Source organism: Elgaria multicarinata, chromosome 6 (genome assembly GCF_023053635.1).
Source record: "Elgaria multicarinata webbii isolate HBS135686 ecotype San Diego chromosome 6, rElgMul1.1.pri, whole genome shotgun sequence".
Taxonomy (NCBI): Eukaryota; Metazoa; Chordata; class Lepidosauria; order Squamata; family Anguidae; genus Elgaria; species Elgaria multicarinata.
Genome location: NC_086176.1, coordinates 56771155 through 56786630, shown reverse-complemented (window position 1 = coordinate 56786630; position 15476 = coordinate 56771155). Strand labels below are relative to the sequence as shown.

Genomic DNA, 15476 nt, shown 5'->3' with positions numbered 1-15476 from the left:
GTTTTGTCAAATTTGGCTTCTGAAAATTTCTTGAAAGAGGGTGGGGTGGGGAGAGAGAAGCTTCCACAGCACGGACTGTGAGTGCAATGCGCACACCTTCTTGCGAGGAAAGAAAGCTCCGTCCAATACAGTTGGGACTTACTTCCGCGTGCGCAGGAAACCTGTCAGGGACGCCTAGGCAAGCGCCACTTGCACATGGCAGGGCTTCTGGCTTTCCGCAAGGATTGCGAAGGACTGGTGCCCGGAGAGGCGCCTCGCCTTACTACGTGAGCGACACGCGGGCCAGTTCACCCTCGCCACCTCTGCCCACTCACTGGCCCGCGAGAGCCCCGCCGTGAAGCGTCGCAGCGTCTGTCCGTTGGGCTCTCGCGCTCGGAGCGGACTTCGCGCGCTGGGGGTACCACGTGCCCTTCCTTCCGAACACACTGCGGGCTGGATCCGTGCCGCCATCAGCCCACGGGGGGATCACGTGACACTTCGTTCGGGGAAGCCGGGTGGTGGCGGGGGGGGGGGGTGACTGCTTGGTTTGGCGCGCGCCTGTAAACAGGCAATATGGCGGCGGCGACAGCAGCGAGGACGGCTCTCGGCCTCCTTCAGCGTCGACGGGGTCTGGCTACGGGGGCGGCCGCCGCCACGGCCTCTATTTCCTCCTCCACCGCTCTGGGCCGCTTGAACCTGCGCGGTTTAGCGCACGGGCACTGCTTGGCCCTGTCCTCTGCCGCGAGAGGTTACAGCTCTGAGGCGAAAGGAGGGGAGGAGGAGTTGCGGGTTCGGTACTTGGACGACGAGCATAAAGGTAACGGCAGCGGCCTCGGAGCGGAACTTCTTATTATTATCATTATCATTTGTATATCGCCCCATAGCCCAGGCTCTCTGGGCGGCTTACCTCCCGGCGGGCACGTGCCCTGTTACGATGGGAGTCCCCTCCCCGGGGAGGGTCAGCCGCTATCCTCCGCCCCCCCCCCGCGCCCCAGCCTGTTAGAGGGAGCCGCGTCTCACCGGCTCGTCCTGTTTGCCGGCTGCGGAGACTCCTCGGCGTGACGCACCCGCGCTCTGTCAAATTAGCTGGCGGTTTCCAAAGAAATGGTGACGTTGCGCCCTTGCCCTTTAAATCCGCATTGAGCGAGGCGCGTTGCTGCGCATTGTCTCCAGTGCTCATGCCAAGGGGTCCCAGTAGATGTTGATTAGTTCTGTGAGGTTTTCTCTTACTCGCCTCGCTCGCTTGTCTAGGAGAGGGGCGAGTGACGGGCGAGTGAGTGGGTCGTGAGTCACGATGTTAGATATATTTGAAAGTTTAAAATGCTGCCTTTTATTTTATTATTATTATTGCATTTATATCCCGCCTTCCCCCCCTCCAATCAATGAACCCAAGGCGGCGTACATCCTCCTCCTCTCCATTTTACCCTCACAACAATAACCCTGTGAGGTAGGTTGGGCTGAGAGTTTGTGACTGGCCCAAAAGTCACCCAGTGAGTTTCCATGATCGAATGGGGACTAGAACCCAGATCTCCCGACTCAAAGTCCAACACCTTAGCCACTACACCACACTGGCTCTAATTTTATAACATTAGAAAGTACTGTATCTTATTTTGGAACATTAGAACCTCATTTTGCTTATTTTGGAAAATCGTCAACATAGTTCTAGCCTATGAGAATACAGTGGTTGTCCCTATTTCAAACATTAAAAAAAGAGTCTTGCAACTCCCAGCATTCCCCAGCCAACTATGCTAGGGAATGCTGGGAGTTTTTTTAAAAAAATTATTATTATTTCTAAACATGTACCGGATTGTGCCCTAAAACTGTAGTCCTTTCGAACTCAGTGGAGTTTAGTTAGGCTTGTATATAAAATCTTGATGGCATTGCTTATGTGTAAAAGCATGATCTGGAACCTGATACAAATATGTGCTTGTGAGAGTCTTTGCTCTGACAATGAATGCTTGTTGATTTCGTTTGGTCCACATTTTAAAGCGAACTAGCCTGATCTGTGCTTCTCAAACTAATGTGCCAATTGCAATGCAATTATCCTTCGGATTCAGATCCGTGAATTTTTGGATGCAGTTTTTGGCTCAAAAAACCAAACAAAAACAAAACAAAAACAAGGTACCAAACTATGTACTAAAATAACAGTGTATATTTTAGGATTAAATACATTTGAAAATGAGTACTTTGAGCGAAAATACATTTAGAAATAGGTATTATGAGAAAATATGGTTTAAAATACTTAAATACAAATTTAGATGTGTATATGTCTGGGGGAGTTAATTGTAGTTTAATGTGGAAATGAGATGGAATGGACTTATGAATGAACATGTGCAAAACTGACACAGACCAGATTGATCTGCACATTCCTATCCATAACCAGTGTGGTTGAACTAGGACCAAGGAGATCTGGGTTCAGATCCCTGGCCAACCATGAAACTCATTGTGAGGCTTTAAGACCATAAATATGACCTTCCTCAGAGGATATTCAACTATGTATGCCTTAAGCTCCTTGAAGGAAGATGAGAATGTTTAATAATAATCTAAGGCTGTGAGCTTCATGATTCTTTAGTGGTATTACTCCATTTCACCACAATATGCTCTTAGTTTTCTCCATATGGCGTAATGTATTCTCTTTCTCCTTTTAAATACTGTAATTGTTCCAGGCACCAGATTGAGGCAGCTCACGGTTCTGGGCTTATGCCATAGTTAAAAATTCTATGGCTTTAGTTTTCCTCTTTCCCTGAAAGACCAGACTACACATTTCTATACCACCCAATATACAAAGCTCTCTGGGTGGTTTAGAAAGTTTAAAAGCTTAAAAATGCAATATTGTATATAATGTAAAAACTGTTTACATGCAAATATATAAACAGACATCACATGCACACACATAGCTAAACAATTTAATAATCACCATTACAGGATCCAAATTAAAAACCTGATTAAACACTGCCAAATGCCTGAGAGTAGAGGAAGGTCTTAACCTGGCTGAAAAGATAATAGTGTTGGTGCCAGGTGAATCTTGCTGGGCAGATTGTTCCATAATTGGGGTGGGGAGCACCACTGGGAAGGCCCTCTTCCTTGTTGCCACATTCCAAGCCTCCCTTTGAGGAGTCCTAGAGGAAGGCCTTAGATGACAAGCATAGTATATGGGTAGGTTCGAAGAGATGCTCTGTCACGTACTACAGTCCCCAGTTGTGTAAGACTTTATAGGTCAAAACCAGCACCTTGAATCGGGCTCAGAAACATAGAGGCAGAGAGTGCAGTTGGGCTAGAATTTGTGGTATATATTCAGACCTGCTTGTCCTTGTTAACAATCTGGCTGCCGCATTTTGCTGCAGCTTCTGAAGCACCATTGCAATAATCTAATGTAGAGGCTACCAGAGCATAGACAACTGAAACCAGGTTTTCCCTGTCCAGATAGATACATAGTTGGGTCACCTAACACAGTTGGTAGAAGGCGCTTTGTGCCACTGAAGCCATCTGAGCCTCAAGTGTTGGCTCCAGAAGAACCCCAGTGCTATGAACTTGCTACTTCAGGGGGAGGGCAACCCCATCCAGAACAGGTTGAGCACCCTCAACAGGGAAACTCCTCTTAGTTGGTTCAGATTAAAATGGAACTTAATTCTCTTCTGTGAGTTGGTTATTCTGTACTAAAAAACCTATGTGACATAAAAAGGCAAGTGGCAGCATGCATATATAAGTGACCCTGCTCCATCAAAGCAACAAAACCACACTAGGGTTGGTGAGAAGATTTCAATGAATTTTTTAATGACTAAATAGATTGATTTTGCCTTTTAAGACTCATAGCCCAGTCTCTCTAGTCTTCCTGCATGTTTATCAAAGGCTCTTAATCCGACAAAGCCAGAAAAATGGGTGGGGGAATAGAATCACATCCACCAACTTTGCTCACTACTCAATTCAGTTGAGGAGTTCTCTTACAAGTCAAACTAAAGTTTCCATTTCTCCTGTCAAGTGTGACAGGTAGCTTTCATCAGGGAAGTTATTTGACATTAAAATACTTCTATATTTTAAAATAATGTGTACACATGTTTTATATACAACCAGTGTGTAGCGGTTTAATGTTGGTTTAACATTGCTAACAATACAATTAGTTCCTCTAAAATTATATGCCAAGTATCCTTGTCATAGTGATTTCCAAATCATTGGTATTTGAGAGGTATGCGCTTAAATATTTTTGTGAGCTAATTTGCAGTTCTTGCATATTCTAACTTTATTTAGTCCAGTAACAATGTGTTTACTTACTAGCTCAAGCAGCCTGTCTAGAGAGGGTGCACTGGCGGGGGCTGGGATGGGACTAGAGAAGCCACAGGATTTCTCATATCTTGGCCTTTCCCCTCTTCTCCTACCAGAACGCCCTCTTTTCTTTTCCTCCGAAGCCATATTTGCAGCTTTAGGAAGCAGCCAGCATGGTTCTTCCCATAGCAGCTGCAAGGGGGATTGGAACTCTGGAGACTCTCTCCCAAGGTTGTAGCAGTTATGGCCTCAGAAGGGGAACTCTGAACAATCGTTTGGTCCCTGGGATGTTCTCCCAGGGACCATAGGATTGCTCTCTCCAACTTCTTATATAGACAACTGATTTCTTGTTATTTTTCCTCCTGTTTATAGGAATTGTTGTACTTGGAATAAACAGATCACATGCAAAAAATGCACTTAATAAAAATCTTGTAAAAATGGTAAGTGGATGACTCTTTAACCTCTTATTAATCTGAAATACTGAAAATAAGCATTGATAACTTGCACTTCTTTTCTCTATAGATAACAAAAGTTATGGAAGCTTTGAAAACAGACAAAAAAGTACGGACTGTTATATTCCGAAGTGAAGTTCCTGGAATATTTTGTGCTGGTATGCAACTTTAACTTTTACTATGCATTTGGAAATCCATATTTTATCAAACTCAGTAGAAATGACTTAGAATCCAAAACTCATTTCAGCAAATAAATATAGATAACTTCTATATTTAATAAATATCTGTTGTATTCCTTAGAAAAAATAAAATGTTATAATATGCAGGCAGTTACATAGAATAAAGCAAGAGACCTGAACAAATAGTCATATGTGTATTGTGTGTAATTTCCAAAATTTGGTACTATATCCAAAATTAAGTTTGGTAGCATGTTCTGAGAAGATCTATGACTTGATCTTGAATGGTTCTAATCTAAGCGAATCACTCTTGATTGGTAATATCAGATATTCTACATCTTTTCTCCTGTCAAATTAACATGGGTAGGAGGTGAAAGGCCTGAAAGTTTAGCAGTCATCTGTCTGCTGTGGTGTTACTGAACAAGTCTGGAAGCTGTCATTTGCACAGTGTTTTGCACAAACTGTCCTTGTGGCCTTCGTTGCTTGAGTGCACAAAGAATATAAAAGATTTATACTCTACCATCTTTGTGGTACAGGGATTATAAATAGCCATTTGCAAGATTACTCTGAAGTAGATCCCCTTGTAGAGAGCATCTCAAAATGTATGTGTGAGTGTGGTTGCTTGTCAGTTCCATGGGATCTTTTCTCTGGGATCCTGCAGCATCCATTCTCGCACTTTTTCAATAGGGCTGTTGGGCAAGATCATGTGGCATTTTGGGGGACTAGTGGGGGCGGGGTGGTTATCTCAAGTATTAGGACATAGTTCTTTCACTTTTCCATCCAGTGAAAATCCTCCCATCATAGGGTACACCCAGTTTTGGACCATAGTAAGGTACTAAATTTGAGCTAGTTAATTGAAGGCTAATCTAGCCAGCGCTTGAAGTAATGATGACTGACGATATAAGAAGCAGACTGTTTCTCACTGCTTGTGTTAAAGGCGCATGTGGAGTAGATTTGCTATGGCATGAGCGGGTAGCTTATTATATTTTAGTTTTAATTTATTTTTTAAAATATTACCTATCCCAAGCTCCTGATGTGGGTATGATGCATTATTGAAAATCTATATAAGCTACTTTTTATTCAAGCTCTTGACACATGGCTTTAGTTTTATTATATATTTTTTCACTTGTTAAACATTCTTTTTATGTTCTCTTGGCAAAGGAAAAGCATACTTAGTACATCACTAGATTTTTGTCATCTTTGTTTTTTAATATACGTCTTAGCTATTTCTGTAATATGAGTGGGATGATTAAATGAAACGTTTGAGTCACATTTAATTATGCATACACGTGCATTTGGTCTACAAAGCATAACACTTTCCTTCTTTATGTAGACAAGTGGTTTGTTTTTAACTAGGTAAAAAGACTTAAATAGCTGGCTTTAATTTTCGTGGGTTCCTCCCCCCCCCCTTCATATTCGTTGTAGATATAGAGGTCTGTAACAGCTGTTATGGAGTCCTTTTCCTGAGGGAAAACTTGAAATGTGAGATTTGAAACAAAAACTATTCCGTTGTTGAATAAATTCTGCAACTTTGACACACACACACACACACATTCTATAAGAAAGACTTGCTCTTTCCCGTTTATATTGAAAACAAATTATTTTCTTCACAAGTATACTTTCTTACATTATCCCTCTACTGGGAATATATGGCTATGTTTATGCTATCAAGATACAGAGGTTGTTTTTAGGACTATACTGAATTAACAAATCTTGTCTATGTGAACAGCTGCACCTATGTGGTAACGAGCTTGGCTCTTGACACTTTCCCCTTCCCTCTGACTTGCCCTTGTAAAAACACAAATGTGAAGTGCTCTGTCTGGATGTCTTCTTTAAATCTGTCTCTCCCCTCTTAGTGCAGGTAGTAAGTTAGTTTTGAAATCTTGGCATAGGCCAACCAAAAAAGTTGGTGTCAAATAATAATAATAATAACTAGTAAAAAAGGGAAGAGAAGAAGGTATGACTTCTAATAACTATACTTCCTGAGTAGTACTTTTGGAACTGATATTGTTTTATAATGTAAGCTTTTATCCGACATAATGATCATTGTGGTCAAGAAGCATTAAAAGACTTGTATATTTGCTTAGGCCTTCCCCATATGATTTATCCTCTACCCCTTTTTCTTGGTCCAGTGTCGACAACATTCCTGATCTCCTTGATTGCAAACTCTGGTTTGAAGCTAATCATGGTTAGTGTTAACATCAGTGCAGGTGTAACGCCGCACTATGATTACCTACAAAAACGGAAGTGTGGAGTGAATTTGAGAGGGTGAAGTGGGAGGAGGAAAGAGTGCATGAAACAGGATGCTCTCAATATCCTAACCATGTTTAGGGGATTTGGGTTATTATGTCTGCACTAGGCCTTTTGTATTTCAGGTTTCTTCTTAGATTGTCCATTTAATCTCTCTGTAAGGTGTCTTGTATGTTTTAAGAGCTTGGCAAATTATTTGTATCACTATTTACTTACACAGTATGCATGTTTTTGTAAAAAGAAGCTACTCAGGAACTTCTTGCCAGATGCTAATCATACACTTACATTTTGCTGCTAACACTTAGGTTGCTCTTCCTGAAAGTATGAATGATACCATTAAGGTTTATATGTGCTGATACAACTATAAAATTTGTGTATGAATATAACCAGAAAATGCCATTTGCAGGTGCTGATCTGAAAGAAAGAGCCAAAATGCACTCAAGTGAAGTAAGCTCTTTTGTCTCAAAAGCAAGAGCAACGATTAATGAATTGGGTAAGTGAAAATCCCATTGACCATAAGCAAAATTGTATTATTAATAGTTGACCTCAAATCTTGGGCCAAGCAAAATATCAGCAGATTTATTTACCATTTATAGAAATTTGATTTTCAAATAAGGAAATAATGATTAGGACATTTATAAAGAACAATTAATTTAATTCAGTAGTAATTTAATTCTTTGAGAGCATGTGTTTATAGAATAAGTAATTATAATATGCATTAGGGAATGTGAAATACTTTGTTCTGTTTTCCTCTCCCATTGTGTTCAGTGCTCGTTTGCTAGTTCTTTCTTCCAGAAGCAGGAACTTTAAAAAAAAGGTTTGGTGGGATCTGTGAGGATGTAGCATTGGGTGTTTGCTTCAAAAAGGATGTTCAAGTCCTTCTGTCACTATGCTCCACATCTATCAGCCACCACTGTCCAATTGGACTTTCTGTGGCTTTGGTGCCAAATAAACAAAAAAGTCTTAAATTGTTTTTCATTCATCATTAACTCTCAGTCACTGCATCTATACTTCTGAAATTTTGCAGGGTTCTTTTCTATGGCCACCCTTTGCTATATGTAATTTTATAACATTCTTTTTTTGAAAATACCCAAATTGTAATGGTTCCTCCTCTACAAATCTCTGCGCATTTATTCATCTGAAACTTGGTGGGATTGATCCCCTCAGAAAGGGGCAATAACCTCTGCAGTTTCTGTCCAATTCTGCCAAGAATTTTTTTCAAAGTTGTCAACAGTTCTCTTAAATCAATCAATCACAATACAACAACTCCTGTATTTTCTGAAATTTGGCAGATGTAATCTCAATTTTCATCCAATTAAGATAAAGGCTATGTTCGGACAACACGATAGTTAACTGTGGGGTAATAATCAACTCAACAGTTGTTTATCTAGAGCATACTCCCCACATGACATGATAATAATCAACCATGGGGTGGATTAGGATAAGCATTGCGTTGACTATTAGTTCACACTGAGTTGACTCAGTCATCCCCCCTCGATAGGCTGATGTCATGTCATCTACCATTGCTGCCAAAAATCTATCCTGCCAGCTGGACTAGAGCGGCAGCCACCGTTTTGACTGCTCTTGCCTTGTGACTTTGTGGCTAACGAAATTACCAATGGTGGCCGAGGAAATAACCAACAGTGCCCTCCACACAGCATGATAACCAACAGTGGTTCAAATAATCAACTCTGCATAGCGTTGGTTATCTGCGTTGGTTATTTTGGCCAAATAACCAATCGGTTAAAAAACTCCCTCCACACAATGCAATAAGCCATGGTGGTTTAAATAAGCCATTAACTATTTAAACTACCATTGGTTATTGGGTTGTCCAAATCTAGTCAAAGAAAAAAGGGTTATAACCTTTTGTTTATTTCCAATAAGAGTCAATGGACGAGGTATGAAGGTTTGGCTTTCTGAATTCAAATTTGGATTTGGATCTGAGTTGAAGCATATGAACGCCAAATTGTTCTGTGCCAAATCTGGCTGTTTTCCAAATCTTGTGGTCAGTGCACACCCTTTTGTCTGAGTATACATGTATTGGATTAACAAGGTCGTTGTGTTGTCCAGACCCAGACTGCTTCCCACAGAGTGGCTTATTTTTTCTCAACAAGCAACCCTGACAACACATGGCTTGATCTAGGGGTTGTTTGATCTATGATGGATTGTCGTGTCCTCCGAACCTGGAAGAACAATTTGATCATTGGTTACAGAGATCAGCTACTGAGCCACTTGTTGAGGAAAAGCCACAGTCTGGATTGGGGTACCTTAAAGACCATGAAGTGCCCCCATGGGCTAGAAACTTTGTCAGATGCTGAGAAAAATTAGAAGAAATATTTCAGAGATAGGGTATTCTTTCTGTTCTTTGAATGGATCAATATTTTAAAATCAGTTTTAAAATGTATAATTCTGTGGTCTCTCCCTCTTTTTTCTTCTACGAATAAAGCTGCTTCTTAATGTATTGTCTTGGCACTGTGGTCAAATTACCTTGCAAGATGATCATTCTTGATGTAGATTAGAGTTTTTGTTTCATGCCTTAGTTTAATGCTTTTTGCCACCTGGTAAAAATTAGAATGGTATATATTTCAAAACAGAAGAGGATTTAATCTCAGGGTTTAAAGTTTTAATGTTATATTAAATAACCTATTTTAAAATTAGGAGGTCATAATATGACAATTTAATGGTTTATGTACAAACCTTTGAAGTTTTTTCTTTTAGGAATAGACCAGACTTTCAAAGCTATTTCAAAAGGTGCATTTAATAACACAAGCATAAATGGACTATTAAATGCTAGCTTTTTATTTTTAAAGGCTATGTTAAGACTGTAGAGTTATCAATTAACTTTTAAACATGTTTTAGAACTCGCTTCAGTACTGCCTCACCTGAAATGAAGCAGTTGCGAAGTCATTATTATTAGAATATACTAACATTAATAAATTAATATTAGACTATACTAATATTAATAGGGTATCCTATTGTCCAAGAATCTCTTGCATTTTGGTAGTGTCAGTCTAGATCTTTGTGTTGGATCAAATAAATAAATAAAAACTCCATATTCAGAGGTAGTATTTATCTGGATACCAGATGTTAGGGACAAGCAATAGAAGACAGCTATTACCCTGTTTGTGAGCTTCTCAGATTTACTTAGCTGGCTGCTGTTGCCAACAGAATGCCAAACTAGAGGGACCCTATTCTGATACCTTAGAACTCTTATTAGATTATTTTATTTTATTTATTTATATGATGTTTGCACCTTTCTACATCATAATGTACTCAAGGTGGTTCACAACTACTACAAAATAATAACAAATGAACAATAAAATAGAAAACATCAATTAAAACATCAGCAAGATCCATTAGTAGAATGCACTCTGATATAAAATTGTTTACACTGCCTGTCCTGAGGCAGGTATTGAGGGTGTTAAGCATATCTCCCTGGGTAAGCTGTTCCACAATCTGGGTGCTACAACCAGGAACTCTGTATCTCCTGTGCCCATCCACTGGACCTCAGACAAGAAGTGAACATTCTGTAGTGGAACAGAAGATAGTGATTCCAGAGTTACTTTGGGGCTCTGGCCATTTAGAACCTTAAAGGCCAAAGCTAGCACCTTGGAAATAAATTGATAACTGGTCCTCTTGGTGAAGGTTTGGAGTGATATACTTCAGCCCCCTGCCCCCTTGCTGAACTCTGGCAGCAACACTCTGGACCAATTGAAATTTCCAGACTACCTTCAAGGACAGCCCAGTCTAGAGCACTTACAGAAATCCAACCTGAAGGACATGAATGACCATGGACACTTTTTGAAGATAAGGCAAAACTGGTGTATGAGATGAAGTTGGTAAATGTGCATTCTTAATGGATTCATAGATATGCAGATTAATTGCAACAAAAGTGAGCAGCTAGCTTTATTGTCAAAGTTAAAATTAAGCATTTAAAATGATCCGATAATTATCAAATAAAAATGTTTGATTGTCAGCAACTGGAGGTTGTTGGATTACAAAACAAAGCAGAAAACTGTCTTGTACAAACATGTTTAGTTTGTCTAGTTTTATGTTTAATACAATCAGATCTAAATCTTGCATAAAACAGGGCCAGGTATTGTGTGCCTTTCAATAATTTTATTTTGTATATGTCGTTCATCTACTATTCTTCTGCTGTTCATAAGTGATGAAAATTTTTGAGTACTTCAGATCTAAATATTTTCTAGCAATCATAATTGTTTGCTGCTTCCTGCTTTTTGTGCATCGATATTTGACTCCATACCTGATCTTTGTTGATGTACTGGCTGAACACCACCACTTTAATATAAAAAATAAGCATTTGTACTGAGCTGGAAGCTATGGATTGTAGGCACTATGACTGAGGAAAATCATCAAAGCCTGCTATCTTTAGTATTGCTTTTTTAATTCTAAAAATAGAATTGCATGTTTGGCAGTGCAGAAACAGCAGTACAGAAACACGTCTAATTGTCTACTTTGGTATTTTAACTTGAGGTTTTTATTATTTATGCAGACCAATGTGTATATTAAATGTACTTGGCTAAAACAGAACATCAATATTTTGTTATGTTTATAAAATCCAGTAGGAACATATTGCTTGTTTGAAACTGGAGAAATAATTCTTCAGATCAGGCCCTCAGTTAATATAAACAGGTTAAAGGGCTATTCATCTCATATGAAGTATGTATTTTTGCATGCATATTTGTGCCATCGGTAATTTTAAAAATCCAGTGATGTGTGTTTTCTGAAAAAAATTGAAATAGAATTTTTGTTTTGTTTTTTGATGCCCCAAATCAATGGGGATTTGATTTAGCATGTTTCTTCCTTTGTTTTGTTTTCTAAATATATCACAGTTTTTTTCAGTAACCAATAATAGATGAACTGAAAAACCTGTTTAAGATTTTTTTTTAAAAAAAAAAACCCTAACCAAACACACTTAAGGGTGCAATCTATGGGGTAGTGCTCTTGTTAGATAGAAGCCTCTTAACTCAGGCTTCTGTTTATCCAATGCCATCTGGGCTGCTGCCAACCAGATGAGAGGAGCAATGTAGGTGATTTATGCCTCTTTCTACTCCAGCTATTTTGTTTTTTCTTTAGATAGGCCTTTATGCCTATCTAAAGAAGCCACGCTGCTGGGGCTTGGCTGGGGCAGCCATAGGAAACGTCATATCCTGGCCTTTCTTCTCCTCGCTCTCTGAAACACTCCCTTTTCTGACCTCTCCAAGTTCCTCCGAGGCTGCTTGGTTCTTTCTGTGCCAGCTGCAAGGGGGCAGAGGGAGGGATTAGATTCCGGAGTCCTCCTTCTGAGGTCATAGCAGTGTCTATGGCCTTGGAGAAGGTCTCTGAAAAATCATATGGTCCCTGGGACACTCTCCTGGGATCATAGGATTGTTGTTGTTCAGGGTGGCTTGTAATGTGCGAACCTGGCACACTGGCTTGTGAGTGACTTATCCTAAGCACTTACAGAGCTACCTGGAAAGAGCAAGGGGAAATATGGCCACTCCTCTCCATTTCTCTATTGCCACTTCATCCTCCCTTGTCAGTGCTGTATATTTTTCCACTGAAACTTCTTCACAACAATATTTTCACTGGTGCTTTGGAAGTATGTGAATGACTCGTTTTGGGTTTTTACTGTCCTGCGCAAGTGCACACATTTGCCTGTCTGCTATTTACATTATTTTGTCTTATCAGCAGTATAGATCAGTATTTCCTCTGTAAGTGTTGAAATCCTGCTTGTCAATTTCTTCCTCTAACTGTATGATGTCATGAACTCACACTTGTCAGTTTTCTTCCTCACTTTTTCACTTCAACGCTTCCCTTGACCTCGAACTCCAATGAGATGGAGCTATTAGGGTGGATGTAATTATTGCTGCAGTACGGGTGTATTTATTTTTCTTTTGTTCACAAGTACGTGAACATTTAAAACCCATTGTTAGAATGTAAGCCTATGCGGCAGGGTTCTGCTATTTTATTGTTTTACTCTGTACAGCACCATGTACATTGATGGTGCTATATAAATAAATAAATAAATAAATAAATAATAATAATACGTATGTGTGTTTGTAACTCTAATTTGCATAGGATCATTTGCATAAGGAAATTTTCTGGAAAAATTCAAATTAAATTTCTCCCAGAAAACCAATATCAGTGCTTCTCCATCTTAAGAAGCAAGACCAAGTTCTTGTGTAAAGAAGGGCTATCTCCAGTTCTCTTGGTTATATAGCTACTCTCACTTGGCAGGTTTAAAAGAATTACTTGCCTCACCGTTATATACATAAATCCAGGAATTCATAGTTAAGTGAAGACTGCTAAGTCTATCCTAAATTTCAAATCATCCTGCCATTTAGTTTTTAATCGCCATCAGTAACCCAGATATCTTTTTGTCAGAGTTTAGATTGCAATGAGAAAAAAAGCCAGTGTAATTTGCCTACAGAAAACAGTAATTTGAGGAAATCAACTTTGGCCTTAGCTAGACCTAAGGTTTATCCCGGGATTGTCCCGGGGTCATCCCTGTTCATGTAAATGACACACAGGATATCCCGGGAGCAAGCAGGGACGACCCCGGGATAAACCTTAGGTCTAGCTAAGGCCTTAGTGTTAGAAAAAATGCCTTGAGGGCTAAATGAAATGTACTAGACAAATGATTCCAGTATCTATGTGGTGCTAATTGTTGCTTTCCTTTTCAGCTAATCTTCCGGTGCCAACTATTGCTGCAATAGATGGTATTGCATTAGGTGGTGGCCTAGAATTGGCTTTAGCCTGTGACATAAGAGTGGCAGGTAAGGTGTAGTCTTATTTTACAGTTATAGCACTTGTAGTATTATAGAAAGCTTATCTAATTCTTGCTTAGGAAAGTGATTTTAATTTTGAATAGTGATTTCTTCTGTGTAATTTTTAACATATCTGAGGAAATAACACAATGCGTAACTTTCGCAGTTTTTCATTGGCAAGATACTTTTTAGTGAGCATGTGGAACAGATAAATCCAAGTCAAACTTAATGGTTTATAACTTTTGTCAGCGTAGGTGCAGGTACTGACATATAAGTTGATGTATTAGGGGAGTGAGTGCCTAGGTTACTGATTAAAAAAACCCAGGCAGTTGCCCACCAGACTTGCCACAGGTAAAGTAGTTGAAAAGTTCACACAACACAACAACCCACACTCAAGGTTGAGCATGAATTGAACTGTGGGTTGTTGAAATGTGACCTGTTGTGTTGTGTGAACACAGCCATGCTAACAAACCATGGTTTGTTAACTACGGACAGCAAAGAGAACCCATGGTTTGTTATTAGATTGTAAACTGTGGGTTGTTCTTAGATAACAAACCATGGTTTGTTAGAGTGGCTGGGTTCACATAACACAACAACCCCACAGTTCAATAACAACCCACAATTCAACGACAACCCACACTCAGCCTTGAGTGTGGGTTGTTGTGTTGTGTAAACCCAGTCACTGAGTGTTCTTGCTATTTCCCAGATATTCTTTAGAGGAGAAAAAATGAGGTAAATTGTCAGCACCAACATTGGCAACTCTTCATGTTTCAGCAGCCAGGATTGGTCCCTTTCCCCAATAGAGAGCCATTCTCACCTCCATTTATTGTATCTCCTGATATCTTCAGCTCCTTTATCCTCTCGTAGCAGTATATTTAGGTACCATATATACTATTTTAATTGAATTTTATTGGAAGAAAGTGGGAGACTTTTTAATAAAAATACATTTGGTGTTCTGGGGTGAAGAGAAGTTAAGGGGAAAATGTGTTTTGAGAGGGATGTATTTGAGAATGAGAATAATAGGGGAAAAGAAACTTCAGTGGAGAATAGAGCCGTCTGCCGCTTTGGTTCCGGATCCAAATTCCAAAACGAAGCAGTGTGAATTGGATCAGATCCAAATTGATTGGAAGCGGGGTGGATCGGTCTGAATCGCTTCAGATTGATCCAAATGATTCTGAAGGCCAGACAACTTGATTGGGAAATGTAACAATTTGCTTAAGATTAGGGAGGGGGAGAGGAGGAGTTGGAAGGGGGAAGCTGAGCCTTGGCAAGTGACATCTCTAGGTGTCAATAGGGCTGAACTATTTTAACCCAATCACAGTGGTAAAGGAGGGGTTGTATATAACAGGAGATTCTGTTTTCATTTCCCAGTGTGAGAGAGAGTTGGTAGAAGGAGGAGAGTTCTTCATTATTGGATTGTGAAAATGCAGCTTTACTTGTTTTGTTCTTCCCACAGTACCTAACTAGTCATTCTCAATTTCATTTCTTCCTCTTCTCTTTCCCTTAAATCCTTCTTCGAGATTCTTTAATATATACTTTCTCATCTAGTTGTTAGGTTTCAGTTTGTTTCCATTTATATTTGTTTTTAA

The 15476-nt window shown here is 39.7% G+C and overlaps 1 protein-coding gene across 4 annotated transcripts in view; it reads left to right on the top strand.

Annotated features, from left to right (window-relative positions):
* Positions 1–538: 538 nt before the first annotated feature.
* The window catches only part of AUH (AU RNA binding methylglutaconyl-CoA hydratase), a 49860-nt gene continuing 34922 nt past the window's right edge, over positions 539–15476 (top strand). For 2 of the 4 annotated variants that reach the window (XR_010025595.1, XM_063129447.1), the window contains exons 1-5: positions 539–796; positions 4612–4679; positions 4762–4849; positions 7524–7610; positions 13804–13896. Coding sequence is in view for 3 of the 4 variants with exons in the window: in XM_063129447.1 (XP_062985517.1) it covers positions 553–796; positions 4612–4679; positions 4762–4849; positions 7524–7610; positions 13804–13896 (580 nt within the window). In the remaining variant the exon portion in view is untranslated. The remainder of the gene's footprint in view (positions 797–4611; positions 4680–4761; positions 4850–7523; positions 7611–13803; positions 13897–15476) is intronic. The other 2 variants (XM_063129449.1, XM_063129448.1) reach the window with 1 other exon arrangement.